Source organism: Pieris rapae, chromosome 1 (assembly GCF_905147795.1).
Source record: "Pieris rapae chromosome 1, ilPieRapa1.1, whole genome shotgun sequence".
NCBI lineage: Eukaryota > Metazoa > Arthropoda > Insecta > Lepidoptera > Pieridae > Pieris > Pieris rapae.
The window spans coordinates 3,518,729-3,546,582 of NC_059509.1; the positions used below are offsets into that span (position 1 = coordinate 3,518,729).

The window sequence follows — 27,854 nt, forward strand, 5'->3', positions numbered from 1 at the left end:
ACATGACACATTCGCCCTATGTTGTTTGTAATGTCAGAAGCGGTTGCGTCTTTTTCTTGTTCCTTCTATGATAATATTTCAGCTCTAGTGTCTTCAAACATTGCGTGAAAAATTTAAGATTCATTTATGACGAACCTGGAAACTGGGAATTGGAACGATGGATGACAAAGAAGAGCTTCATCTAACCTCACAAGAGCTGCAAGTGTTGTCAGAGCTTGACAGGTGCCGCCTTAAAATAATGTTTTGTTTGCCCTTCTTAGTTCTTACTAGGAAACAGATTCTTTTTGAATTGATCCCTCCTTTAATTTTATTTCTTGTATAATAATTTTGTATTTATTTTTTATTATATGTCTTAGACTTGCAATTTATGCAATTGTTTAATGATAGCCATTGCAGGGATTGTACATATAGAAAACATAGTAATAAATAAAAAAAACATACTTTATGATGTAAAAAATATTTGTGATTACAGTTTTACATAAGAATAGCAATTAGAATTTTAGTATATCAATTAAAGATCATCATAATCTTCAAGACATTCTTCTAATTATTAAATTTATGTTTTCAGCCGCCAGTTTGGATTTTTAAAATTACGAGGAAATGAACATGGGAGAACTCGATCTCTTGTTCTCAAGGCTGTCAAATATTTGGAGGGAATGTTGGTACAAGTTAAGGTAATATAAATCTTAATCAAGTCTAGAAATGCTGGAGAAAAGTTGTATTAGTTTGATGCACGGATGCAAATAACTGGTGCAATGATATGTCTTCTGGGTGCCCTAAACTTAACTATTTGGTATCATTGTTACACTTTATTCCAATCATATCTATTAAAACCATTTATAATTATATTTTATAGAATAAGTATATAATTGAATCAATTTATGTAAAATATTATTATTCCTTTAACTGACTTGTTTGACTTAAGTCAGGATAAAAAATATTTAATGCATCTAGATTTTTCATTTTGTTTCATGACCAAAATTTTAGGCATGCTCAAGAATGCACCTTGGTCTCAGAATAACAAATGAAGAAATCAGCTAGGTATATTTGTTTGTAACTGCAATATAGAGGCCTAAGGCAAGCAGCCTTGTTTAGCCAGCCAGCCTTATGCCAATAAGAAAGAAAAGAAACAAGTTATACAAATTAAGACTCGTGTGTGAATAAGCTAACAATGTGTTGTCTCTATTTTAGGAAGAGGAAAGAGCATGTTCACCAGGTGCCAGAAGAGATATTTGTATAGATCCAAAAACATATTGTAAGTTGGGACATTTCCATCTCCTTCTTGAAGACTATGCAAAAGGTACATATTTTATTCCCTGCATATAATTTTAATTACTAATTCAAAGTACCCATACTATTCATATGTAATCAAAATTTCATAAATATGCATTTAAAAGTTGTAGTACAAGTTTTTTTTAATAAATATTTTGTCCGTTAAGAAGATAAATTATTTAATTTAGTAATAAATACCCAAATTACAATACCCAGGTATATTTATCTGCCCCAATAGTCTGTTACTCCTAAAAGTGGTATTGAAACCGCCTTTAATATTTAGGTTAGTACCGCAAGATTGTGAGCACTACATCGAAATTACATACAAACTCAGTATTGAACTCGCTATTGGAAGTTAAAAGCAACTGAAATTGATTATCAAAGCAGAAGAAGGAAGAAAAATCTTTTACACTAACTTTACTAAAATGGTGTTGTGAAATTAAGCACTTTATTTATATATTAACTCAATCTTATTTTTTTAAATATATTTCTGGTTATAGATTCTGTACTAGAAATATGTTGACTATTGTATACTGAAACATCTCACTTTGCCCACTAAATTGTGTATTGACAATGAATATGTACTGGATTTTTTGCAGCTATGTCAGCTTATCAGAAGTTTTATGCTTTGGAACAAGACAACTGGAAGGATCCCTTGTTTCTATATGGACTAGGGCTCTGTTACTACCATTATAATGCATTTGATTGGTAAGTACTAAAGTCTTTTTAACAGCTATTGACAATTTGTTATAAGGACATATATTAAGTACCTCTGGTGATATTAAAAAAAAAGTTGATTTGATTATTTTGATTGCATTAAATAGACTCTAAAACTACAGGACTGATTTGAAAAAAAAAACTTTCATAATTAGAAGTCTACATAATCCCTGATAAATGTAGAGTGTTGAATATTTATTAAAAAGTATGAAATTACAATATTGTAACCCAAGGTGTGGTTAAGACAAAAACAAATCTAAATCGCGTACGCTGCGGAAACTATTGACAATAGAGAATAGTGATGTACTATAGTTTTATAGAACATTTGCGATACCATATCTAACAAAAAAAAAAAAATTATCCCAGTTTTTTAACTGTGAAACGTTTGGCTATCGTGCTTCGATTGAATTAATGCGGGTAGAACCGCAAAGCACAAGCTTTCAAATGGCAAGAAGTTTAATTAATTGACTACAAGTATAGAGATTTCCTGGAAAATTATAGCAGTGTATGTTGCTTATACGTGCGCATCTCAACTGTGTGGTCGTAGGTTCAAACCCCGATAGTATAAAAATGGACTTTTTTGGGTGCAACACTAAAGGAGAACAACGACTTAAAAATCCGGCGACGTGTGTTAGTCACATATGGTAGATCCCCATTCGCCTAATCGTCGTTTCACTGCTGGATATATGTCTCTCTCCTAAATTACTAGTACGACTGGTTTACCCGCGTTTTGCATGCAAGGCCTTCGCTCAACCCTCACCAGGTTATCTGTCTTCCGGCATCACACTATGCCGTCGAACGCTTCACGGTCTGATCCTCTGCCTCCATTCCAGGACTTGGGCCAATCGGCCACCCGACCACTGCCATAATAAGCTTATAAACTCTTTTGCTATGTCAGTGACTAGTTTTTATATATTTTATTTTTCAAGATAATATATCACAGTATATATTACATTAGAAAACCGCTATAGCTCTTTTACGGATCTCTTATTTTCAAATACGATCGCGTTTTACACCGAGTATAGCCCTTCTCCATAGCTCGTTGAGGGACTCTGAACTGTATACCAGGATTGAAGTAAAACACCTAATCTAAAAAATCGCCTTTTAGAATAACAAAAATCTAAACAGATACAGAAATCTGATCCGAAGACCAAGAGTTGTAAGGCCACTGCTTTTTTTATATCTAAATAAGCCGTACCTTTTGTTATTTGAGCGCATGTATTCATTTGTATCTTTCTGTAAGTTTTGTTTTCAGGTAATTTAACTTTTGTTATATGAACAATAACAACGACACTAAATTATTATTGCCAGTTGTTCACGTCCGTTCTGCCCCTTTGATTTGAGAACTGGCAGTAAATTAAAATATATAAGCACTATTACTGACGTTCATATTTTTATTTTAAAATACTTTTAGATTTTTTACTATAATAAATAGTAGATTAGTTTTAGGCTTTGCTGTGATCATATTTGTATTTATTTAAATGCGTTTTCTGAAGTCGCGACTTCGTTACTGTAAAGATAGGAAAATTTAATGTAAAATAAATAAATAAAAAAAAATAAAAAAATTTTTTTTATCAATATTTCTTTTTCGATATTGGGTTACTTTATTCACTCGAATCTATGTTGTAATTAACATTCGGAAACAATTCTTGTGTCACATCGTTTGTAAATAAACTCGTTTGACCGAATTTTATGAAATTATATATAGGTCTAAGAATAGGTCGTAAACTATTATTTATACCCTTATGTTATAACCCCACCCCATTTAATGATTTCGCGTTATACATACGTATATAATCCCCATTTTTATAGCGTTTAAGTATTGTAATGATATTTATATGGCAAAACGTTTCCGGGTAATATAATATTTATTTGTCACGAGCTGATGCCCGATGACTTGTCCGTGTGATTTTCAACAAAAAAAAATTTGTTGTTTATGTAAAATACAAAAAAAAATGTTTTTTTTTTACTTAATCTACAATGTCCTTAGTAATATGTATAGTCGATTTAAAATACCCGAGGTGTCGGATTGTAATTCGACTTGTAATCTTTATTGTCTAAACACTAAGCCGTATGAAAAAAAAATATGAATGAAACGTCCAATGATTCGATCAAGCAAAGTTGACCCATATTAGTATCGATTCAAGATGAATACAACTTTCTGACTTTTTTTACAAAGCATAATGTCTATTTGGCTTGGTTTTCCTTGTTTCTTTTTTATTGGGAGACAGAAAAGAAATTCGATGTATTTATTTCATACAAATGTTGGTGAGTTTTGACGAAAACCTCTTACCTATCTATGTCGTGATTCACCGGACATAGGGCCAATGCGAGGTAGGGACTGACAGGGCGGTCGCGGGGGGAGTGCAGACACAGTTTATATTTGAGCAGTGTTCTAAAAATTGCTGCATTAACCTAAAATAATTCCGTCTCAGCCGTTAAGAATGACTATATTGTTATATCATTGAGTCTGTTGTTATTTTATTAAATGGTAGTTTTCGAGTTAAAAAATTCATGTTTAAAGTAAATAAACAAGCAAGCGTGTAGTCTGTAGAAGCTGCACTGTCGTATCGTGGACTGCGGTGGTAGGGCGCGGCGGGGCGCAAGGGGCCGAGGAGCGGGGGGCGGCGCACGCTGCAGCGAGGTCGTCGCTCGCTCGGTAAGACGCCAGTCGGGAGCGGGATGCGGTGACGTATGCTGCACTGGCGCGGGCCGCAGACGTAGTGTAGACCGGGACGTTGTCGAGTGTTGTTATCAATCCGAGCCCACCTGAGTGAGTGTCCTAGTACTGGCAGCCTGTGACGACGCCCCCGCTCTTCACTACCCGGCCGCGACCGCCTCTGGACGGCCTGGACCCAGGATATCCAAAATGGTAAGTGCGGTCGAAGTTCCCGATCGCGGTTTGTTTACGTCGGCCCTCGTGCCGCTCTCACTCTATCGACCTGCCGCCCGTATCCCTCCGTCACTCTCGCCCGCGCCTCTCTATTTTGTTTTGTTTTCCAAAATGCAGGTCCCACCAACCCACGTCGACGGTTCCGAAGTTGATCCCGCCGGAAGGTCGCGTTTTTGTTAGTGAGCATGTTTAGTGCATTTTTTGTAGTGTCTTTTCGCAGGTAGTCAGCCGAGGGGTCGTCATCCGAATCGCTGCGAATTTGAGATGCGAGCGAGTGTAAATTACTGCAAGAAAATTAGGAATGTTAAGTGCATAATGAGTTTGACGTCGCATAAAATGTAGGTCGGCGGTGTCCGGCTGCGACACGCGATGTCGTGCTGTGCCGCTCCCTTCAGGCTGGCCCTTGTTATCAAACGATTGTTATTGACTTTTTTTCCATTCATGAATTCACTGAACTATGCACATATCTTTCCTTGAGGTACCTACTTGGGAATAGGTACGTATTAATTGCAGCTTCATTTAATTTTATTATTTCATGTTATTATAGTTAATATGTATTTTGAAATATAGATAATTAAAAAACATACATATCGTAATTTTCGAAACCGTGACTATCTAAGCAAGACATCTTGATATGCCCTTAATAATAATAAGCGCAAAAAGTGTTGTCGGTACCCACTTCCGTTCTATTGTCATTCGTCAGGTACGTTTCTTTCCGGCCCTTTCAAATAGAAAGTATGGAGAGCGTCTAAGTTTATTTTACTTGTGTTTAGTCATTCATGTGCTCGGTATCTTGTCCCGATTTACGCGAAGAGCGTATCGTAATCATTACGTGTAGTGACAGGAAAGTGAGTCATGTCGCTCGCAGTTTCGCGCAATTTTATCCGCGCGTCATTGGTTCCGCGGCCGCTAGTGCGCGCATTGCAAGAAGTTCAATGAGAAACACAATTACAATGAATTGTGTCACTAGAGGGAAAACCAAAAACGTATGATTACCGGTAAAGTATTCTTAAGAATCACGTTAATTCATTAAATAACTTTTTAATAAAAATTGGTAAAAGCGACCTATTTTTGTAAAACTGTACACGATTTTGTCCTGTAGACATGTAGTCTCTCTCAACTATGCAATCGTATTAATGGCAAACGACAAACGAGCTGAATGTCATTGTAATAATAATAATAATAATGTCATTTGATCTTAGTTAAAAATAATGTTGTAAAAACGATTTATAAATCGGTTTTACGTTACATTCTATGATTACTATCCAATTGCTATCTTTAACCGGTTCGCACTATCACCGCTATCCGCTTAGTAACGGTAAATATCCTCTAGCTCCCATAGTTAAGCTGTATTTTGTAATAAACTGGTTCCCTTTGTTTTTCTGAATCATGTAATGACGTCACAGCTTTGATATAAACTGAGTTATGAACTACAAATATACATAAATTCATGTTAATAGGAGCATTCGTGGTATTGTGGGAACTAGTATGTAATACAATGCGGAACGGTCACATACATTTTGACGGATATTTAACTGTTATGTTATTCATGCCACATATTTTTTGTCATTTTTTGGAATTGACGAGTCTGTAAGGCCACTTTGTGCATTGGAGTTTTTGATAGTCCGGATTGTTTTTATATTTCTGAAGTTACTTGAAGATTTATTTAGAGTCCAGTTTGCTATTGAAAGTTTATTTTTCTAAGAGTTTAGGGTTTATCTTTATGTAATGTTCTTAGTCAGCTGCTGATAGGTATTAGCCCTTGTAGGTAGGTTTGTAATGAATAGAGCAGCTTGCGGTGGCGCGTGCGCAGCAGGTGTCAGCCGGCTGCTGGCACACCTGTCACCGCATCAGCTGCGTCTTTGTCCGACCACATTAGCTATGCACATAACCTAACCACACCCAGAGGAAATCGATGGGAAATGTGGCTCATCAAGTGCCTTCACAGAATTTCAACTTATCTCTAAGCATTTGGAGAAGAAAAGTCATTTTTCAGTGACTCGGTCTTTGATTCAGAAGCACAAAGTATGACACTATAGATTTTTGACATGAGGGAGTTAGATGTAACGTTTAGTTTCTTAAAACGTACCCTTGTTATTATTGTGATAAGAAGTTGCTTTGTTCGATAATTTCTATAGATAACATAGTTGCGTAACGTTTGGCACATATAGCCTTCGATTCGATCACGTAGTAACAGTTTATCGTTTCTTATCACTTATAGTAACTAGTTAGAACTACGCTTATATAATTTTTTTTTTGGACCACAAAATTAGGACAAACACATGTCAAAATTAACTTACATACGAAAATATAAAAAGCGGTGTCGTCCCTAAAACATGTGGACACGACCAGCAAAATCAGGTAAATACAATAAAGTGTTGATACAAAAAACAACCATAAATATATTACCCATGGTCTTGACTATTGTCTATTGTCAGAAAGTTTGTCATAACATGTGCTATAGTCAAAGAATAGTACTGTATATGGTCAATCCATGCATCTATTTGGATCAATAATTATTACAAAATGCTATTAGAACTGCCTTTATATAACTATAACCAAGAATTTAAAAATAATGAAAATAATTTTACGTCAACGCGAGCTCGGATCTTTTTGTATGTGAACCACAGAATGGAGATATAAAACATTGTTTTGTGTATTATATGAACACTGCCAATTAAAATATAGAAACGAATCTCAATTACATAGACAAACAAAAATTAGTTTTACCTGTATAGCCAAAGAGTATGTCTTCTATATATATTTATTTAAATTTTTACATTTTATTGCACAAAATACGAAAACATAAAATGTATTTAGGAGTGTAAGTGTTCGAAATTAACTATAACAATTATGATTGTTGTAGTTTATTACAGGGTTTTTAGTGTCGGATGTTGTTTCCTCAATGCAATTATAAATAGCCTATTAGAAATTTTTCCTCGCAACACAAAGTGATATTGCAGTAGGATGAGTCAGACATCGTGTCTTTGACTTTACTTTTGAACGTTGGTAGTGTGAAAGACCGATGCAGTTTTCACAAATGGCAATGTTTATGAGGGCCGGTTATTGCCTGACGCGTGCCCGCTGTCGTTCCCTCTTATCTTACAGATGCCATCTGACCTTGCTCTCTTTTACGAACAAAATATTGTTAAGTGGAATATGTGTTTCTTTATAAATAGGTTAATAATACCATTATCTACAATATTAAATGTATTTGTTACTTGAATCAGTTGCACAATAACAAAATTGTTCGCGCTCCGACGTTGTTCTAACTAATCTACTTCGCAAACAGAAATAGCGGTCTAACCGGAATTTCGTCGGTACTTTTGGGCCGTAGCAGTATATCTAAGTGTTTGCCGTTCGTACAATACAAAGCTATATTATCACGTCTGGCGGCGTTAGTTGGCGACGGTCTCCGACCCTAGTCAAATAGTGCATCTAGGAAGATGTGCGGGCGGGGCTGTTTCCCCCGCACCCTCCTAAGCACGCTTCGCGTCACGTACGCATCTGCCCTTATACGCATAATATTATAATAGAGGTTGAGAGGGGCCGCGCGCGCACCTCTCTTCTCCACTAAATTGCCAATAAGGGCGTTTACGTTATTAGCCCTCCCGCTTCCCCTTGCAACATTACATCCTCGTCTTTTAATGGTTTTTGGCGTCTAGACGCGCAACCTCACGCCGATCTTAGGCTTCACGTTACATCATCGACCCGACGTCACAATATTTTGTTTAAGTATCTAGGTCAGGAATCAGGATCTAGCTATGAGAGCATGGCTAGTTCTATGGGGCCTGCGCGGTCGTCGACACTAACGGATCGCTATTTATACCTGCTTCGTAGTGCACCGGAACTCGCTCGATGCATTCCCTGCAAGCGTCTCCACTGTCAATGACCTCCTTAGGATTTGAGTCACACTTCCCGCATTCAAATCGTTCGCATTAATTCATTTTGGAAAGCTAAATGCCTTGTTTAAGCTGCTTCGAGTTCATAATAATGCAGCCACCTACATCTAGTAGGGCTCGCAACCCACGATGTCATGAACTGTGTCAAGCAGCTTGCCCTAGTTTTCATGTTAGCGCCAGTTTTTGTATGAAAAGCGACACATTTCCCATAAGCTCATGCTGATAAATACTACGTCTAATATATGTTCGTCTTCTTTTGTTTTATTTGAAAATTAAAATAGCAACTATTGATGTAACATTGTTGTAACATGACAGATCAGTTGAAGTAATCTGCGAGCGTTGGCCGCACTGGAATTTCCGCGAAAAAATCAGCACAGCACGTCATACCGCGTCATCGGGCCATTCTACGTCACATCCCAAGGCCACGTCTATAACCAATTTCGTCTTACTGTTCATTACATATTACGCTATCAGGACCGTAAATACCAAATTAAGTACTGAAAGGTACTAACATTTTTGTTATTAATTTGTGAACGCATATTTTTGACGTGAATCCCAAATCGCTAGTGGATTGTAAGCTATGACGAGAAAATTCATATTACTCATACTATAGTCAGGTCAACGAAATTCTTCGTGAACTAAATAAAAAGATTGCCTTGCAAGGTCTCAATGAGCATTATAAAATTTTCCTAAATAATTAAGTTTTCAATAAAATGTTATTTTTACAAATGCTAACAGTTTGATAACTCATTGTGATAAGTGATATTAAACTAACTCGCCGGATACAACTTACGTAGGTGTGAATTTATCTCATAGTTACAAAATAAATTGTTGATAACAAATCATGAAATTCCGCGAATAGACAATTATTGTACATATATTACGCACGCGTGTAACTGATAACAATACCAACGAATTATATAAGTGACTTGTATTCCCAATTTATCAATAACAACGATAGAAATATCTGACATACCTAAGTATTGATAGACGATGCATCGAGGTAATACACAGACTACGTGCATAATTACGTTCATGAAAAGTTTCTCACGGATGTCAATGTGTATTCCTAAGTTATTTAGTCGGCATGTGAACGTGTACAATAGTTATTAGAAAGCGGCCGGTGACCACAAAAAGGGAGCAATGGAAGGGCTCCGCTCGGAACGAGACGGCTGTTGCGCCACAATATTACGTCACTATTGAACGATAACCTCGCCCCGTCCCCCGACCCGCGATACTGGGCCCCAACAAAATCACTAAACACCAAGTTTCATGCGCGTATGTGCTAGTGCCCTCTCCATTGTATAGGCGAACAATCTCCGTCGTCGATGGCTTCGAAATTTCTCACAAAGGGTTCAACCCTTCTAAATCGCAACGTTGGGGATGGGGTATAGTTTTTAATTTTGCTGCATGTAAATAATAAATATCTATTGGACTTGTTAGAACACTTGTACACCGCGAGCTGCAGGGAAGTCGTCAAGGGCACTCTATTTTGTGATGTAATAATAGCACAGTTGTACACTTTATTAGGGGGCATCGTATTGCATGTTTTAATCACATTCTAGTTTTTAAATCGAGGAAACAGAATGTTTAACGACGACATAACAATTCTGTGAAACTTTTTCCCACAATAAGCAGTGGACGTATGCGATAATCTGTTGTTTTAAACATAATAAGGCAGTTCTAGAAACCAGTTTGTTTATAAATCCTGTTGAATTGATGCTTTTTATAAACGCATCAGACGTGCATTTCTAGTACTGGTTCAGAATGCAGCTGTACTTTGTTCACTTCCTCATTGCTCGGCCTCGGCTATCTATGTATCACCTCTAGCTATAGACAATACAATGTTATTTTCATCATTACACGTGTTTTTATGCACATGTGTCATCATAGTAAAGTGTATACTGATTATAACCTGCTAATTTAAATGGCCTCTGTTCATAATGTATTGCACTTAATGTATGTGCGTGTTTACAGCACAAAATCCTTATTCACTATCTCTAAGTACCTAATCTCAGCCTAAAGTACCGCAAGGATGGCCTCTACGTGTTCAACGACCGCAGGCAGAATAACCGGTCATGTCTAATGTTTCCTTACTTTGATGCAAACTACTGTCTTTCAATTCAATAACCCAGCGCTTATTCCGTTAGTTTCTACCAATCCATATTTACTCTATGGTATAAAAACATTATTATTCTAAATTTGTTATCGACCTGAAAATCCCAGATTCGATTCAAATATACAGGTCACGGAATTGCTCGGAACTTGTAGCCATGAAGTTGAAATAGTCATAATCCAAAATAGATGAAACATATAAGATAATACGTATAGTGAGTGGTATCGAATCGCACGAAAGTAGGTCAACGTGTATGACGGCAGCGATAAATGAGCCCTCGCTCGTTCATTATCAATTTGTGCAATAAACGTTAGTGCGCCTTACTACAGTAACCAGAACTACAAATACCAGAGCTACAAATATCGATAAAATGCCATTCATTTGGGCTATTTGAAATTGGTCCGATGCCGGGTAAAAGTGAAAATTGTAGTTGGATATTCAGTCGCGAAAATAGTTCAAGGTCTGTTAAAATGTCTGTAAACAAACGGGGATCGGATGTGTTTTGTTTGTGAGAATATTTTGCTTTGCCGACAATGATATTGCGTATTTATTGTTCTACTTGTAATTGATGAAGCATTACACGAATGTAGAAAGTTTCATGTTAACTGCGGTTTTGCGGAAAACATTAGAAATTGTTTAAATCACGATCAGTTTATTTTTATGTAAATCGAATACGCACTTGAGCTAGAAAGCTTTGGCAACTATCGCCGAACGATCTTTAGGTCATAAAAATAAATTATTAGGCTGTAAAAATACCGTGTAAACTGCATGTTGTTTTGTATTAAACGTTATAATAAAGGCAGGTAACAAAATAAATCTTTACCGACTTTCTCTTAGTAGCAACGAAGCATAAAGCAAACTTTTTATAGTACAAATATTTCTGTCACAAGTATTTAAGTATCAGTCCCGACTTATTCAAACACTGCATACGCCAGGTGGGCTAAAGAAAAAAAACCTAAGGAAAGAATTATATGGGGTTAGATATTCAAGGTGACGAATAACAAATCGTATTGTTATCGATAACGTAATAACCATAAAATATTGAAAGTTAGAACAATTGTTGGTAATTGTGTGTAGTATGCAAGTACATGTTTACGGCACAATTCCAATAAACTTGAATAGTTACATGAGCTAACTTAAATGCAGCTGGCGTTGCATTCAGTTACCGTGGCACCAAGGCCGTGATGCAATCTGGTCAGGTGAATTGTACTCGCATTGATGCCTGTTGAATGTATCGTGTGATTGCCTCGTGATCACAGTATTATTGTTAGTCGCAAAAAGTATCAATAAGCAAATATATTATACATAACTAATAGATTCAAAAAGTACAGACTTTGCAGTTTCATAATGAAGCATGAACGACATAAAGGTCGCCTCGCCATTTCTTTCGTGACCCGGTCAATCTTGTTTTCTATCCCTCGTGTTAATAGGGAAGTGTGTTATTATTACTTAACTAACATTCCCCTTTGCTTAGCGCCGTGGGAAATTTTTTTCATTCATTAGGCGTCTAGGATCACGTGTCGTGGCACATGGTTCGTTTTGCTCGGCTCTTATGTTATGCTTTGGCGGACGACGAAAGAACTATTTATTGCGGTCGATCCGTCCTTGAGCTGACGCGAGTGTGCAGAACTAGGTCAGGCCAAGCCTCATCCCGGTGCTGCTCCTCCCCCCATGCGCCCCCTAGCAACGCCTTGTGTTCCGACGATACAGATGAAACGCTCGTGAAATGGTGAATTCCGTGTTATTGTACGCGTTTTTATACAAAACTCGCTGGCATCATTTCTGTTAGCGAAATGGTATAATTTTCTAGGACTAAGTACAATATGATTAAAAAATAAGAATAGCTTTTATGTACAAACCAGATGCTTGTTCATTGTTGTGCGTTTCAACTGAATTACAATTCAATAATGTGAATCTATAATTTCGTACCTGGGTTATACATATATTCACCGTGTTTGGTGGCAGGTAGCAGGCCCGACTTAATCCCTTGCTCCAGGTGAAATACATTTGAATCTTCGAGAGTTTTTTGCATAACGTATTAATTCACCTCGTTATACGAATAAATAACAACCCACACATGTTTGAAAGGGTATCGAAAACATGTTTAACATATTTTATATAAATATCGTGAGTGCATCAACCCGACATGTTGCGAAAGTCAAAATAAATTTAAAATAACGCTCAGCTACTAAAGACAATGGAGGAGGAGATTCTAAGTATCTATTTTTTCTTGTGTCAAATCGGGCTAGTAGGGTGTAACAAACTGGTTTTTTATCGGACAGACCATGCCTTATCTTTTATGTCCTGGGCTCATTTAACGTCCTTTAAACCCGAAGTGTGCGTAAACATTGGTCTTTAATAAAGCGTGCAAGCGTAAGAACAATGCCAGCGACCGTGAGGGCAGTACAAAACCTCCTTTGAAGTTTTTTTACATGTATTTGGCCCAAACCTGTCGGACTTACACAGTGCGATCGCACAGCGTTTAAGACAACGGAACTGGCGACGAACTTGAATTAGATGTTTCGTAAATATTTGTTAAAAAAGCTTGAAATAAATGTTAAGAAAGAATTTGTAAAAAGTTAGCTCGTCAACAAAGGAAAATGGCGAAAGTTTAGAATTGTTTTGTTTTGACGTAATGTTTTGGGAAACGTTATAAAAGTTATGAGATTTCTTGAGAAGTTGAAATATTTTTGCGGCTTTAATTGATATTAATAGAAGCACTTACGCATTATGTTAAATTAATGATAAAAGGAGGGTTAAGATTTTAATAGATTAACCGTTTGATTCTATAGTTTTAGCCTGTCAGGTGAAAGCTCCCTTACGTACGCGATCTTCGCGTGTGTGCGTATGTGCACGCTATTAAATGTTGTTGGTGGTATCGAATACAGGACGCCACCTGCCTCACTCCTTTGTTTCGGCTCGAAAATGTCAGCAGAGGTCATCTAAATAAAGTTATACCCGAATGCCTCCGATTCGGGACGCGATCGCTGTCTAGACGTTGCGTTGTTGCATCGTCCGATCGATTGCACGAATGAGCCTCAGACGGTCGTTGACCCCACGGGCGCATCGGTGACGTTCCGCTTCGGTGATGCGCTCCGCCACGACCAGGGACCGCTGATGTTACCGGCCTCTCGCTTCTTTCAACGAACTGCGTAGTTGATCTGATTCTACACATTTGCGTCTCGGAGAACTGAATAAAGCGTCGCGCATTTCATTGTATCCCTACGTACCTGGTTCATTATTAAAAAGAACCCATTCAACCAAAACCCTCGGTTCTTATAACATGCAGTCTTAGATCAATCACAAAAGATTTTTGATTTCGATATAGCTACTCAGGCCTCGCTAAAAAAACATTCGGTATTCAGTACATTATACAACGCCAATGGCATTAACGTGCCAGTGCGTGTGCGGAACGTATTTATAAAGAATGAACCATTAAGCAAAAAATACTGCATTAAAAATATTCTCGAAGTTTGGGTGTGGACTTTGCATTACAAAGCTTAAGCGTGATTTGTTTTTATGTCAGTGCTTTGTCTAGGTGGCAATGTTCTATTAACCGATTGTCTGACCTCCAAGGACGTTCAAGAGCAGACGAGGCAATACCCGGTCCCGACATTCGAGTTATTTGCGCAATCGTAATTATTATCTTGCTAAATTTAGAGTTGTCAAAAGATTAAAATCATTGTGTGTGATAGCATCGGTAATACTATCGAAATCGCGCGCAAACATGTTTATTATTCTTGCGCTTTTTATTTGTTCGTTCGAACGTAGCCTTGACCTAGGTTTTACGGGTCAACGGCCATTTATCTTTACGTCCTTAAACTATGTTAGTCTTTCATGAATGAATTTTTGACTTTTTATTTTCGTCTGTTTTAAGAAATTTGTAAGATTTTCAATGACTCCTTGAATAGGTTGTAGTCGTTTGATGTGGCATGCTTACAAGGGTGGTGGGTTTTGTACACTAGGGCCACGAAGGCGCTTCAAATGGCGTTGTACGTGTCGCCGGGGTTTACGCGAGCGGCGGATGCGCATCTGCGGCTGGCCCTCATGTTCAAGGCGCGGAGGCACTGGGGCGCCGCTGCCATACACTTCCGAAGAGCCAAGCTCGCCCCACACCAGGACGCCACATTCACCAGGTTGGAAATGAGCTTCCACGCTGCGCATTTGCTGGAGGCCAGAGGGCTCAAGAAGGCGGCTAGGGACGCCTACCAACGACTGCTGAAAGAGCCACACCTTACGACTAGTCTGAAGGCGGACGTCTGTCGACAGTTAGGTGAGTCTTTTGAGTTAATTTTACACGTTTGACACGGATATGGCAAACCTAAAGATACGTAATCCGCAATACAGCACCTATTATGACTAAGAATGTATTGCGAGAATGATCGCGTGGGAACGTAGCTAATGCTACACGAACCGATCGAGCGTTGAAATGAAAGAAATGTGCTAACATTGATCATAAAGTTCTGTAAACAAACATTGCCTTCGTACTGGCTTCTGGGACGGGGCGCGTTAGTCATGCCGTGTATAAGTAGAGAACAATGGCTGGTGTACAAGTTCTTCATGTAATTGTTAGATCATTGCAGAATATGCAATTTAGGTTAAATTATATAGAATATTGCCCTCATATCACTAAAGATGTCAGGTCGAATAATACTTTTTATTTATAAGGGTTGTTTTGGGTATTGTGTATAAGTTATATACTGTATCGACACACTCAAAGTCTAAAAAAGTAACTGATGAAGATATATATTCAAATAATTATTAATCCTTTCGTCTAAGAGTTAGTTGTCAAGGAACTATACGCCTCGAGGACAGAAATCATTATTTATCCTTCATTCAGGGTGGTTGTACCATCGGTGCGCGTCATTGGAAGAGGCTGCAGCAAGAGGCCGTGCGGCAGTATGGTGCCTTCAGCGAGCTGTTGTAGCGGAACCCGAATCTGGTGCTGGACTTTACCTTCTAGGGCGATGTTTTGCTGCCCAAGGGAAAGTTCACGATGCATTCATTGCCTACCGCAACTCTGTTGAAAAGTCTGAAGGCAACGCGGACACGTGGTGCTCCATTGGGTTAGTACATTCGACATTTATTTAATTATGATTATTTATATGTGTTCTAATTTGTTGGGTAATCAAGGTATGGGTTGGATATAGATACATCGGTTTCACTTATGCTAGATCTTGCGTCTCCCAAACAGTTCTTGAATATCCTTTATATAGTGTTGTACCTTTGGCTTGATTTGCTTAAGATAATATACAGCGCGAATAAGAGTATAAAACTACCTGTTTTCGTCCTGAGACATAAATATACTGTTTGCTAAAAACATATACTAGCCTTTGCAATGCTTTCTAACGCAGGAATGGTAAGTTTCTAACACATGTGAATAATTATGAGTTCTGTTTCCCACGAGTTAATTTTTATGTTTTAATGCAATTAAGAGCGGATGTGTGAAGATAGGAAAACGGACGTTTACGAAGGATATCAACAGTTATCGATGCTTTTTGAATAAATCGCGTATCGTGCGTTGCTTATATATGTGCCTATGAATATATTTGCTTAGAATTTACGACCGTGTTGCTGAACGTTTTTAGAATCATGTATCGCAATAAAAATTTCAATCACATTGCTTGTATCCGTTCGACTGGTATCTTAAATATAAGAAATAATTATCCTTCACTTGGATGGGTAATTTCTTATTGAGAAATTTTTATTCAATACCCATGGGCAATTCCCATACATAATTGGTGAGGAAAGTTTACAGTAAAATATTGTTTACAGTTATATTTGTATCTAGGTGTAAGTGTGTGATTGTATAACCCCTGGAATATATATCATTCGTCGCAAACGGATTTATTTAATAATGAAAATAACTCTGTCATAGGGTGCTATACCAGCAACAGAACCAGCCAATGGACGCGCTTCAAGCGTACATTTGCGCCGTACAACTGGATAAAGGGCACTCAGCTGCATGGACGAACCTTGGGAGTCTGTACGAAAGCTGTCAAATGCCCCGTGATGCCTTCGCCTGCTATACTAATGGTGGGACGGCCGCTACAGCCTCCAGTGCTGCACTAAGACATCGTCTTGCAGCATTAAGAGCTCACCTCGCGCACGCGCCTATGCCTTCTGTCACTGGCAAGTCAGTACCTTTTTTAATTTTTATTTTTTATTGTAAAAATATAATAGATAAATGTAAAAAAATATGTTTCTAAATTTATATTTTCTAAATATTCGTGGAACGGACGAGAAGAGCTGGCGATAAACTCTTCGTTATTATTTTCTGTCGGCTAGGTTTTTTTTATCAACTGTTTATAAGTACAGTAATACCCCGGACTTACGCGATAGGTGGGACTGAGCGCTATCCGCGTAAGTCGAATTCGCGTAAGTCGGGGTACAAATTTGCATATAAAGACATACAAAGTATGTTTAATTGGGACTGGAGACTAAATAAAACAATAATTTAGGAAATAATTAGTATCTCATTCTAGATAATATGACAAACAATATTAATAGAGTATAGTATAAACGCAATCCGAAGTTAGTTTGATGTAGAAGGTTTCATAAATTGTAATTACAAAGTCGTTTTCTTCTCCCGTATATCTCCTCGTAAAATCCTAGTCATTTTTTAATTCCATGTTTTGTAACAAAAATGCGCTCTTCATTGGAGTCTATGCTTTCCAAAATTGTTAACCCTTTTTCAATCGAACTGAGGGCTTCTGTCAAGTTTCCAACTGTCATCTGATCTTCCAATTGAACTGGATCCAAAGAATCATCATTGTTTATCATTGTGATTTGTTCATGCATTGATATGAGCTCATCATTTGTGACCTCCTCATTGTGTGAATCCACAAGCTCTTGAACATCATCACTATCCTACAAAGTTTACATCACTACACGTCTGTGCCTGTTGTAAACTGAACGAATAATAATCCGGGCGGGGGCCGGGGGGAGTCAGAAACAAACGCCGCCGCTTGACTTTAACTGCGCGGCATTCAAACAAAAAACGAATAGACGAGAAAATTAAATCGCGTAACTCCGAATTCGCGTAAGTCGAGGTAGCGTAAGTCGGGGTATTACTGTACTAAAATACCTGAAATAATTAATTTCTATTAGATAAATAGGTATATATATTCATATGTCAAATATTTTTAAACGATTCTCCGAATGGGTTATTGAGTCATGGTATTCCTATGCGCATGTATTGTACGTTGAACATCACTCGGCTAATCAGCGAAAGGGTAGCAATGGCCGCTTAATTACCACGTAACATATTTCGCTAAGCCTGAAACTGTACCTGACCCATTTCATATGAGGCTTCATACGTAAACAATACACAAATAGTAGTTTTTTCAGCTTTGCCTTTGATTTGTTGAAAGTTATAGAACTTTAGGTGATAGTCACCTAAATATCTACTAACTTTCAACAAATCTTTGATAATAATCGTCATTTGTTTATAGGGTTTTTATAAGCCAGTCCATTTTGTCAGATTTATTCGCGACGTTACCCATCAAACAACTGCTGAAACCGTCACTGCAAAAAGTTAATGTACTATTTATAATATTTATATTCGTTTCCTAAATCTTGGTCTTAGGGGCCGGGGTAATCGAGTTTATATTTTATAGTCAAATCTAAACTATTTAGATTCATTTTATGTTTATTGTTACCAGCAGTCCGAAACCCACATTAAAGTACATAAGTTTAATTATTATAATACATTTTTGATTTGTAGGCTTCTTTTAAGGCTCTGGATGTTGAAGCCGAGAAAATAATTATAAATCTTTATCGAGTTTTTATTGATCTTCGTATGTGAAGTAAACGAATTTTAATTGTCGTCGAAGCGAGTTCTCTTAAACAAAAAGCGAACCGCTTTTGTTAATTATTAGTATGCAAATTGTCTGTTGATAAGCGTATAATATAAAAAAATCTACTAAATATAACCTTGGAATTCCGTCAAAAGTTAATTTAAATTATTTGTAGAAGGTATAAAGGCACGTGGTTTTATTTAAAATGCTATTTATTATGAAAAAGATGCTGAGCTTATAAATGGATGTTCTTTTTTTTTAATTTAAAAAATGGATATATTATATAAACTTAATTTAATGCTACTAGCATCCAATTAATTCATTTGAAATTCTAGACGTCGTCCCCTGCCATCTATAGAGGAAGCATGGAATCTTCCAATATCGGCTGAAATGTCATCTCGTGCACCTAAATCCGCTCCACCCCCGTACCCTGGAAAGCGTAGCAGCAGCGGAGGCGCCAGCGCAATTGAAGAGGCGCCGCCACTCACCGCGCATCAGCTGCAAACGCTTCAACACCTGCAGAGGAACTCGCATAATCTGTCTCCGCACCAACAAGTACTTTGATTGTGTTTACGGTGAAATAAAACTTCTTAAACATTGAAATCTCTTATCACTCATCTACAATCATTCAAAGCTCTTTATTAAGTTTTTACGGTCAGTACTTTAATGAAACTTAAATGTTTTGTTTCAGGCTATGATGCAACAGTTATTATCTCAGTACCGGTTATCGCAAGCGGCGAGGGCGCGGACGGTTTGTAAAATCCCTTCCCTTTCCCCTAATCCAAAATGGCGGCAGGTTTTAGGCTTAAGATGTGGGTTTTTGACAGTTTGATAACAATCACTACGTTTCAGGTTGCGAAAAGTGAGACGAGCGGTAGCAGCGACAACGCGGAGTCGCTGGCCGAAGATTTGTTGAAGAAGTTTGCGGACACACAGCCAGATGTCAAGAAGGAGACTATCAGTAAGTTATTTAAGCCAAATAATTTTAGTGTCTCACTTAATCTCAGCTGAAACGCTATTTGAGAGAAAGAGACGAGTGATTTCAGTTATCAGATTTGTGAGGGGACTAGGACGTTTTCAGTAAATTTAGATATAGGTAACAATGTTATACTGGTTCGATTACAGTTTTAAGTCAAACTTAAATCTAGTTTCAAGAGCTGTCTTTACAATATGAAGTTTGACATATTTATACTTCCAGCATTTATAGACAAAATTGAAAAACTAAAATTTATTTTAATAGTCGAGTTGCGCAAGTTGTAATAATAATTGTATTTTAAGAGTAAATCTCTGTACTGTTAAATCTAAAAATTATGGTTTTTTATATTATAGTAAACTTACATTTACATTTGAAATTTATTTTATAGAATAATATAATCTTGATCATGTTGTTTTTAAAACTCAATTTTAAGGCATATTAATTATAAGGCAATCAACGCACTCGCGAGCCCTCTAGCATTGAGTGTCCATGGGCGTCGGTATCACTTAACATCAGGTGAGCCTCCTGCCCTGTTCTATAAAAAAGGCACTAGACCCGTACATACCCGCATAACATATTTGACTCACTTTTCGTTAGCTTTCTCGTATCGTCTTAATATTTCGACTGCATTAGGCACATTCCAATTTTGATCGCGGTCAAAATGAAACACGTTCATTCACGCGCCATTGCTTCAACGAACCCTGAGCTAATTAATAGCTTCCTTCACGAAGTTATATGAATCTAAGTAATGTGCCCGATATTGTGTAATAAGTATTTCCTCCATATTAAACGCGAGAATGGCGACCGGTAATTAATAAATTGTTGGGTACAATACTCCTTCAAGGTGTCACGAGCCTAATACTGCTTTATAAGCAACTATACTGGAATGTGTTTTCTCAAAGCCTTTAACGAAATCAATACGCGTGTCAATCATAACACGGCCCTGGTTTCATATGATGACACTACTTTATTCATTAACGTACTAAAGTGTTGACTAATAATTTAAATGTCATAAGTGAAAAAATAAAGAGCAATGGAAAAAATTATCTGAAATACAATACCACGATTATTCTGTAACTAATTTACTACATAAAATCTATAAATATAAAATCGACAAAGTTTTGTCGTTAAATATGCGTTTGCGATAAGAATTTGTATAAAATGGTAAGACAAAAGCATTCACTAGGTACAAATATATTTGTATTGTCGAAAGTGCTGTTTGATTTGTTTGAATTATTTTAATAATAAAGCAGTCTCATTGCTTGTATATTAATAATTCTGAACCGTCGGCTTACACAATACAGTTGTTATTTGTTAGTACATATATTTAAGGACTCTTTCAAGTGTCTGTTTTGTTAACAAAAATACTTCTCTTCTTCTTCTTTAGCAAACCTAGGCCTCTAGGAAGTTTAAAACTAAGATCCAACCAAAACTAATGTTATTAAAATTTATCATGTCGCAAAAATATATGTATACATATTGTATAAAATTGTGTTGTACAAAAGCCGCTAATTTAACTAAAAGGCCTTCAACGCACCAAGTAGTAGAAGTAGTAGCCAATGACTTTTATATCTGTAGGCTTGTTTGCCCCGCTATTAAATATAAAAAAATAGTTTAGAAAATCTTTGTTGCTGCATTTTAACCACACATAAACCTCTCAAGAGTAAAAGTAAGTCCCAAAACCTACATATTTCTATGTAACGAAAACTACTGTTATTAAAACTTATCAAGTTGTAAAAAGGTATGTTAAAGTTACAAGTGTACAAGGTATGCTAACAATTCCACACCGTTACTGCCACATTCCATGCGATATGTGTTATTTGTCAGCGTGACCTCATTAGGTGCCCATACGAGGCACGAACCATTTTCAGAGGCTTATCTATGTATCGATACATCTGTGCATATATTAATCGAACTACTTCCTTGTTGAATTCGATATAATTCGTGGAATTAGACGCATTCCTGTATTTTAATGGTATAAATTAGGGTTAGGGTAATTTAAATAGGTAATCGATTTTATTACTCCCACCGATGCATCTAAAGCTTTTGATAGGACTTAAACCTTAAACAAGATGGCGGATATTTTGGATTAGCTTGTGTTTTGTTAAAATAATATCGCTGTTTTAGATATTTTAATTATTATATTTATATATATCTTGTATTTATGTTATATTATCTCTTGGTTGTTTGTATATATTGTAGCGATGATTAAAACTTGTTCTATTAGTATTATTATTAGGATGACTTGCAGTAATAATCAATAAAAATAAAGTACGGGAACATTTCAGTTAAGAGATGTTTAAATACTGCCTTAAGAAATGCTGAGCTTTAGAACGATAGACGTCAAGGTGAGACGGATGCTATTTTGTATTCTGTCTTGAAGTCCCTTGATGAAACTCAGTTGCTGGTATTAATCCGAACAACTGCTCTAAACATGGTAGATGCGGTTGAAGATGCAGATCTCACATCTCTACGCAAATCCATGGTATTAAGCCGCACGGAAAACCGGTCGTTGATTACTTGTGTAATTGTGAAACATACACTAGAAATTCGTGGCTTTGATCAAATCTGGTCTACGCTTAATTAATAATCAAGCGGATACTTGTTGAAAGAGATTATGAGACTGTAGGTTCGAGACAATTGTCACCGCTTCCGGAAACATAACCTGTGATGTGCATTTGACTAGCAATGTCCATCTAAGTTGCCATTCTCCGGTTACTCTCGCAGTTTAAGAGTTTTCTTGACTCTTAGTCGGAGAGCGACCCTAAAATACGATTTAAGGCCATACTTAGAGAGCATTAATGAATAAGAAAAAGTTTTCTGTGGATTTTGTAAAAAGTATTAATTTTATAATAATATTTGTTTTATTTATATACATTACTTAATTAATTAATCATATTATATTAAAACGAGCATGTGGGACGCCGAAAAAGGGCAGTCATCGCAGCCCATAGACACCCATTTTTAGTGGGTGTGTTGCCGGCCTTTGAGGGAGGAGTATGCTCGAATTTTGAGTAGTTGAGAGGTCGTATCTCTCTGGGAAGAACCCCGCCGGTAGTCGATTCTGCAGTCCGATAGTTAGGTAGTTTGCTAAAATTTCTACATGTATTGGCTACTGGTAAATAAATAAACATGAACACTGTATATAAAATACTAGCTGACCTGGCAAACGTCGTCTTGCCAAACTACTACCTTTAACTCAGCGCCATCTGTTAGAATTGTATCAAATAATAAACAAATGTTAATGTTATCGTAATTTTAGTAAGGATGCCTATTTTTTTGAAAATGAAATATAGCCTATGTCACTCAGGAATGATGTAGCTTTCCAACAGTGAAAGAATTTTTCAAATCTGCCAAGTAGTTTCGGAGCCTATTCAATTCATACAAACAAACAAACAAAAAATCAAACCTTTCCTCTTTATAATATTAGTATAGACTAAGATTATGTGCGTACTTCAATATCATCTCTTTTCTCTGAGCTTTTTAAATAACTTAAAAAATTATTTAGTGAAGAGTATCTATTATCAATTCATAGACACAAAAGTATTGTCTTTTTAATATACATATATCCCACGTTAACACTTTTTTTATTGTGACAAGTTTAGTGTCACATAGCATTAATGAATGTATTGTATTTGCAAAATATATTATCCATTTATTTAAAGGCATCGTAATATTCGTCAATGTGAGCAACATAATAAAACGTGCGTACTTACAACAAAAATTGTGATTCCTTTTGCCAAGTTAAGTGTATTTTTTTTAAATACCACCGTGCTTCATGTTCGTGTATTTTGATAAGATCATTATATTTCAGTTAAATAAATAAAACATTAAACACACATTAAAATAAACCCTTTTAATGGCATTAATGATAACCGATTAAATGTTGGTTCAGCAGGTACTGAAGTTATTAGCGTTATATGTACCAGTGTTTTATACCAACCTCGCCGCGTCCTACCTTAGCCAGCCTTAAATTCTTTAATAATTTATACTATTATTATTACTGTATTTTAAACAATTTATACTAATTTTTTTACTTTAAATTTATATATATATATATAATATATATATATATATATATTTAAATAAATGAATTGTTTACCTCAGAATTTAACTGATAGGTTAAAGGATGAAATAATTAGGAAATTATTAACGTAATAATACGTTAATAATGAAAAACTGAAATTCTAAATAATTTTAATAAAGATTTTTCTATATTATTTGACATCATGAGCTTGATGCTTGCTGCACAGATATTTTATATTGGGTTCCCATTTGGTTAGCTTCAGTCTCGAGTCTCCACGTGTTATATCCATCTGATTCCTATTTCCCCCTTAAGGATCAAATTGCCCCACTGTGCATATGCCCCACGTTGGGAGACACTGCGTTATACAGTTAGAGAGAAAAGGCTGATAGACATTTTAACACTATTTTCTATTGTATTTTTGTGGTATGACGTCATTAAGAGTATTTAATAAGTATTGTTATTTACTGCAGTTTCATTGTGCAGGTGATTCGGTCTGCTTATGGCACAGTTGTATGCACAGAAACAACTCGTCGTAGCGATGCGGTGTTGAGATTAAAACCTTTGTTTGTTTTCCGCCGATTTAATTGCAACGGCAAGATTAATCGTTCTACTTATTGTTCGATTTACCGTTCTATTGGGGTACGAATATACATATGTGTCATAGTTCATACTGGTGATTGCAATGTGGTAAAGATCATAGGTGATTTAGAGTTTGTATCTGATATTTTAGTATTATGAATAAATAAACTAAACTTTTTCATTTAGTTTCGTATACTTCGATAAGTCGACACGTATTAATAAAACATGACTCGATATATGATAGGGATTTATGCTAGTTATATAAAAATCTGCCTTTTGTAATGGAGTCGTTTGAGTAACCATGCATTTGTTTCAGCAGAAGGCGTAACCGGCGAGGCAGTTCTTGGTGGACGGCAGGCCGTCGTGAAGTTGGAGCCACTCAAGACAGACCCCCTTAAGCCACTCAGTTTTAACATGAATATGACTTCCAAGCAGATACTTGACGCTTGCAAGTGAGTGTTTATTTGTACTAGACGCATAAGTAATTGAAAAGAATTTATTAGATAGATATTCAAGTGTACTGTGTCGAAGTTTACTAAGGAATTGTAAAATGGGTAGTTCTGTATGTTTGGGGTATCTTCTAAATAAATACCAATGTTTCAGGGATAATGCGGGTCCTGCGTCTTCCTGGTCCGTGCTGGGCGACGGCTGCGCCCCTCCGGAGCCTCCCCCCGTGCCCCCTCCGCGTCTTAGCCCCGAACAACTGGCACCGCCCGCTCCTTTCGTTTACGTGGAGTCGAAGAGAGACGCTTTCTCGCCGCAGCTACAAGACTTCTGCTTGAAGCATCCGATAGCCGTGGTGCGCGGTCTCACGGCCGCGTTGAAGCTCGACCTCGGCCTCTTCTCGACCAAGACTCTGGTCGAGGCCTGGCCCGATCACGCCGTAGAGGTGCGAACTCAGCTTATGCAGTCCGCCGACGAGAACTGGGACCCCAGCGGAAGGCGACGCGTGTGGGCTTGTGCCTCGCACCGTTCACACACCACCGTGCGGAAATACGCGCAGTACCAGGCCGGGTCCTTCCAAGACTCGCTCCGAGAGGAGCGCGAACGCGGGGGCGGGCCCCTCGCCGCCGGGGCCCTTTCGGACTCCGACGGCCGCGAGTCTGGACCCGTGAAGAGGCGCCGAGGGGCGCGCATGCTCCGGTTCGGGACCAACGTCGACCTCTCCGACGAGCGCAAGTGGCGGCCCCAGCTGGCCGAGCTGCAGAAGCTGCCGGCTTTCGCGCGCGTCACCTCAGCCGCCAACATGCTGTCGCACGTCGGACACGTGATCCTCGGCATGAACACGGTGCAGCTGTACATGAAGGTGCCCGGCTCGCGAACGCCCGGCCACCAGGAGAACAACAACTTCTGCTCGATCAACATCAACATCGGGCCCGGCGACTGCGAGTGGTTCGGCGTGCCCGACGCGTACTGGGGCGGCGTCAAGGAGCTGTGCGACCGCCACGGGCTGTCCTACCTGCACGGCTCGTGGTGGCCGGACCCCGAGGAGCTGCGTGCGCACGGCGTCCCCGTGTACCGCTTCACGCAGAGGCCCGGCGACCTCGTGTGGGTGAACGCGGGCTGCGTGCACTGGGTGCAGGCCACCGGCTGGTGCAACAACATCGCCTGGAACGTCGGCCCTTTGACGGCGCGTCAGTACGCGTTGGCGCTCGAGCGCTACGAATGGAACAAGGTGCAGAGCTTCAAGTCGATCGTTCCCATGGTGCACCTGACGTGGAACCTGGCGCGCAACATCCGCGTGTCCGACCCGCGCCTGCACCGCGCGATGCGCACCTGCCTCATGCAGACGCTCCGGGCGGCGGCCGGCACTCTGGGCGCCGTCCGGGCGCGCGCGGTGCCCGTGCGATTCCACGGCCGGGCGAGGGGCGAAGCCTCGCACTATTGCGGCGCCTGCGAACGCGAGGTCTGGCACGCGCTGCTCGTGCGCGAGCACGAAAAGAGGCACGTGGTGCACTGCCTGCCGTGCGCGCGTCGGGCGAGTCCCGCTCTGCAGGGTTTCCTGTGCCTCGAGGAGCACCACATGGAGGAGCTGCTGCAGGTGTACGACGCTTTCACGCTGCACCGTCCTCCGCCGCCCAACTCGCACGCGGCGCTGCCCGCGCTGCCCGCTCTGCCGGCGACGCCCGACTGAGCGTTCCGCCCTTCGGCTCGCTGAACGTCGACGTACCTGTATTTATTCTGTGTGAGAGTGTACGATGTCGCTACGGATCCCTATTTTTAGTTTTGGATTTTCTACGGCCGACGGTTTTCGGTTTCCGATTAGGAACACGCTAGTTGAATCCCCCGTCGATACGTAAACGGAAATCGACCAATTTAAGATAAGCTAAGTACGAGTAGCGCGATCTATTTTTTAATACGCGACGCGTGGTTATAGAAATTGTTCGAAATCGATATTTTGGTGACGAAGTAATTTTGTACCTAGACTTAGGTAGTTTTACATTTTACACGCTCCTCGATGACTTTTGTGATTGTGCGAGATATTTATAAAAAAGTCAATTCACCGGCGAACGCGTCGGTTCGGTATCGTATAAGTCTTCGGCGGCTTCGGAACGAGGCGAGAGTTCGCTTCCGCGCTCGGAGCTCCGCCCGCAATGGTCTCATGTGCTCAGGTGTTCACCACGTAAGTGTATTTTATTTGTATAGATGCATATTATTTATTTTAAACGTTTTATTTCACTCGAGTAGAATAGGCCGCGTAGCGAATACTAGCGAGAGCGACGCACGGAGGCTCTGCGTTTTAGGAGGGTCTGGTGAAAAGTGCTGTCGAGTCCCAAAGAATGTTTATACTCGCGAAATTCGGGAATGTCGCACTTCTATTAGTTGATTTGACCGTCTCCAGTGCGGACAGGAAGTGAAGGACGGGAGGTCGGTCCGCGCCTCTGCCCAATCGAGCGAGGCCGGACCGACTTTCACATACACACCGGTATCTCAAGCGTGGGGCGTGGGGCGGTTGCATGCAAAATTGTAAAGTGTTACGCATTTAAAATGCTGTGTTCACCAGCCCTTGCTACCGTCGTGTTGATCGGTTTATAGTAAAATTTGGATTGGAATGTAAAGAATTAGTGTTAATTGTATTTGGCTCGGTGTTAGGCAAATTAGGAAATGGACGAATTTTGGTATAAGATTTTGTAATACTAAAGTAAATGCTAAGCGTTTATCTCATCCGAGAAGTGTATATATTAAACCGACCAGCTGGTTGCAAATGAATTCTCAAATTTTATACCAAATTCGTTTCGCACTCGACACGGTTCGTTAGTTCTTACGAAGTTTTATCTATGTTAGTGAGATGTGACGGTTGTATTTCACGTGTCGAGATGCGAAAAGGTCTGATGCTTATTATAAAACATTAGTAACAGGTTTTAGCTGTAATATCTATTAAGTTATTTAATGTTTTATAATAAGTCGTGCGGCACAAAAGTGCAAAGATTGATCTGTACAGCGAATACCGATATTTATAGATTATTGTAACATCACTGCCATGTAATGACCTTACTGTTTATACTGTAATATTAAATTTTTATTAAACATGTAATATGGAAAAATTATTTTATTTCTCTTACCTCATTTAAT

The 27,854-nt window shown here is 38.6% G+C and overlaps 1 protein-coding gene across 3 annotated transcripts; it reads left to right on the plus strand.

The window, feature by feature from the left end:
• LOC110994772 (lysine-specific demethylase 6A) lies at positions 1 to 27,826 on the plus strand. Of its 3 annotated transcripts, none has more exons than XM_022261613.2 (12): positions 1 to 222; positions 569 to 674; positions 1,192 to 1,300; positions 1,872 to 1,980; positions 14,866 to 15,173; positions 15,741 to 15,966; positions 16,779 to 17,036; positions 19,035 to 19,254; positions 19,391 to 19,450; positions 19,552 to 19,660; positions 24,598 to 24,733; positions 24,885 to 27,826. In XM_022261613.2, exons 1-12 carry the CDS (start codon positions 158 to 160, stop codon positions 26,413 to 26,415), a joined length of 3,237 nt encoding a protein of 1,078 aa, XP_022117305.1. In that variant the 5' UTR covers positions 1 to 157; the 3' UTR covers positions 26,416 to 27,826. The 3 variants fall into 3 exon arrangements, with proteins under 3 accessions (XP_022117305.1, XP_022117306.1, XP_022117307.1); XM_022261614.2 differs by having other exon boundaries at positions 24,601 to 24,733; XM_022261615.2 differs by lacking the exons at positions 1 to 222; positions 569 to 674; positions 1,192 to 1,300; positions 1,872 to 1,980 and adding an exon at positions 4,627 to 4,861.
• Positions 27,827 to 27,854: the final 28 nt, after the last annotated feature.

Excerpts from the sequence above, each read along its gene's own strand:
- LOC110994772 (XM_022261613.2), top strand. The coding sequence starts at position 158 with ATGGATGACAAAGAAGAGCTTCATCTAACCTCACAAGAGCTGCAAGTG. Across the intron at positions 1,981-14,865 it reads CATTATAATGCATTTGATTG|GGCCACGAAGGCGCTTCAAA; the intron begins GTAAGTACTAAA and ends TTTGTACACTAG. Across the intron at positions 19,451-19,551 it reads AAGCGGCGAGGGCGCGGACG|GTTGCGAAAAGTGAGACGAG; the intron begins GTTTGTAAAATC and ends ACTACGTTTCAG.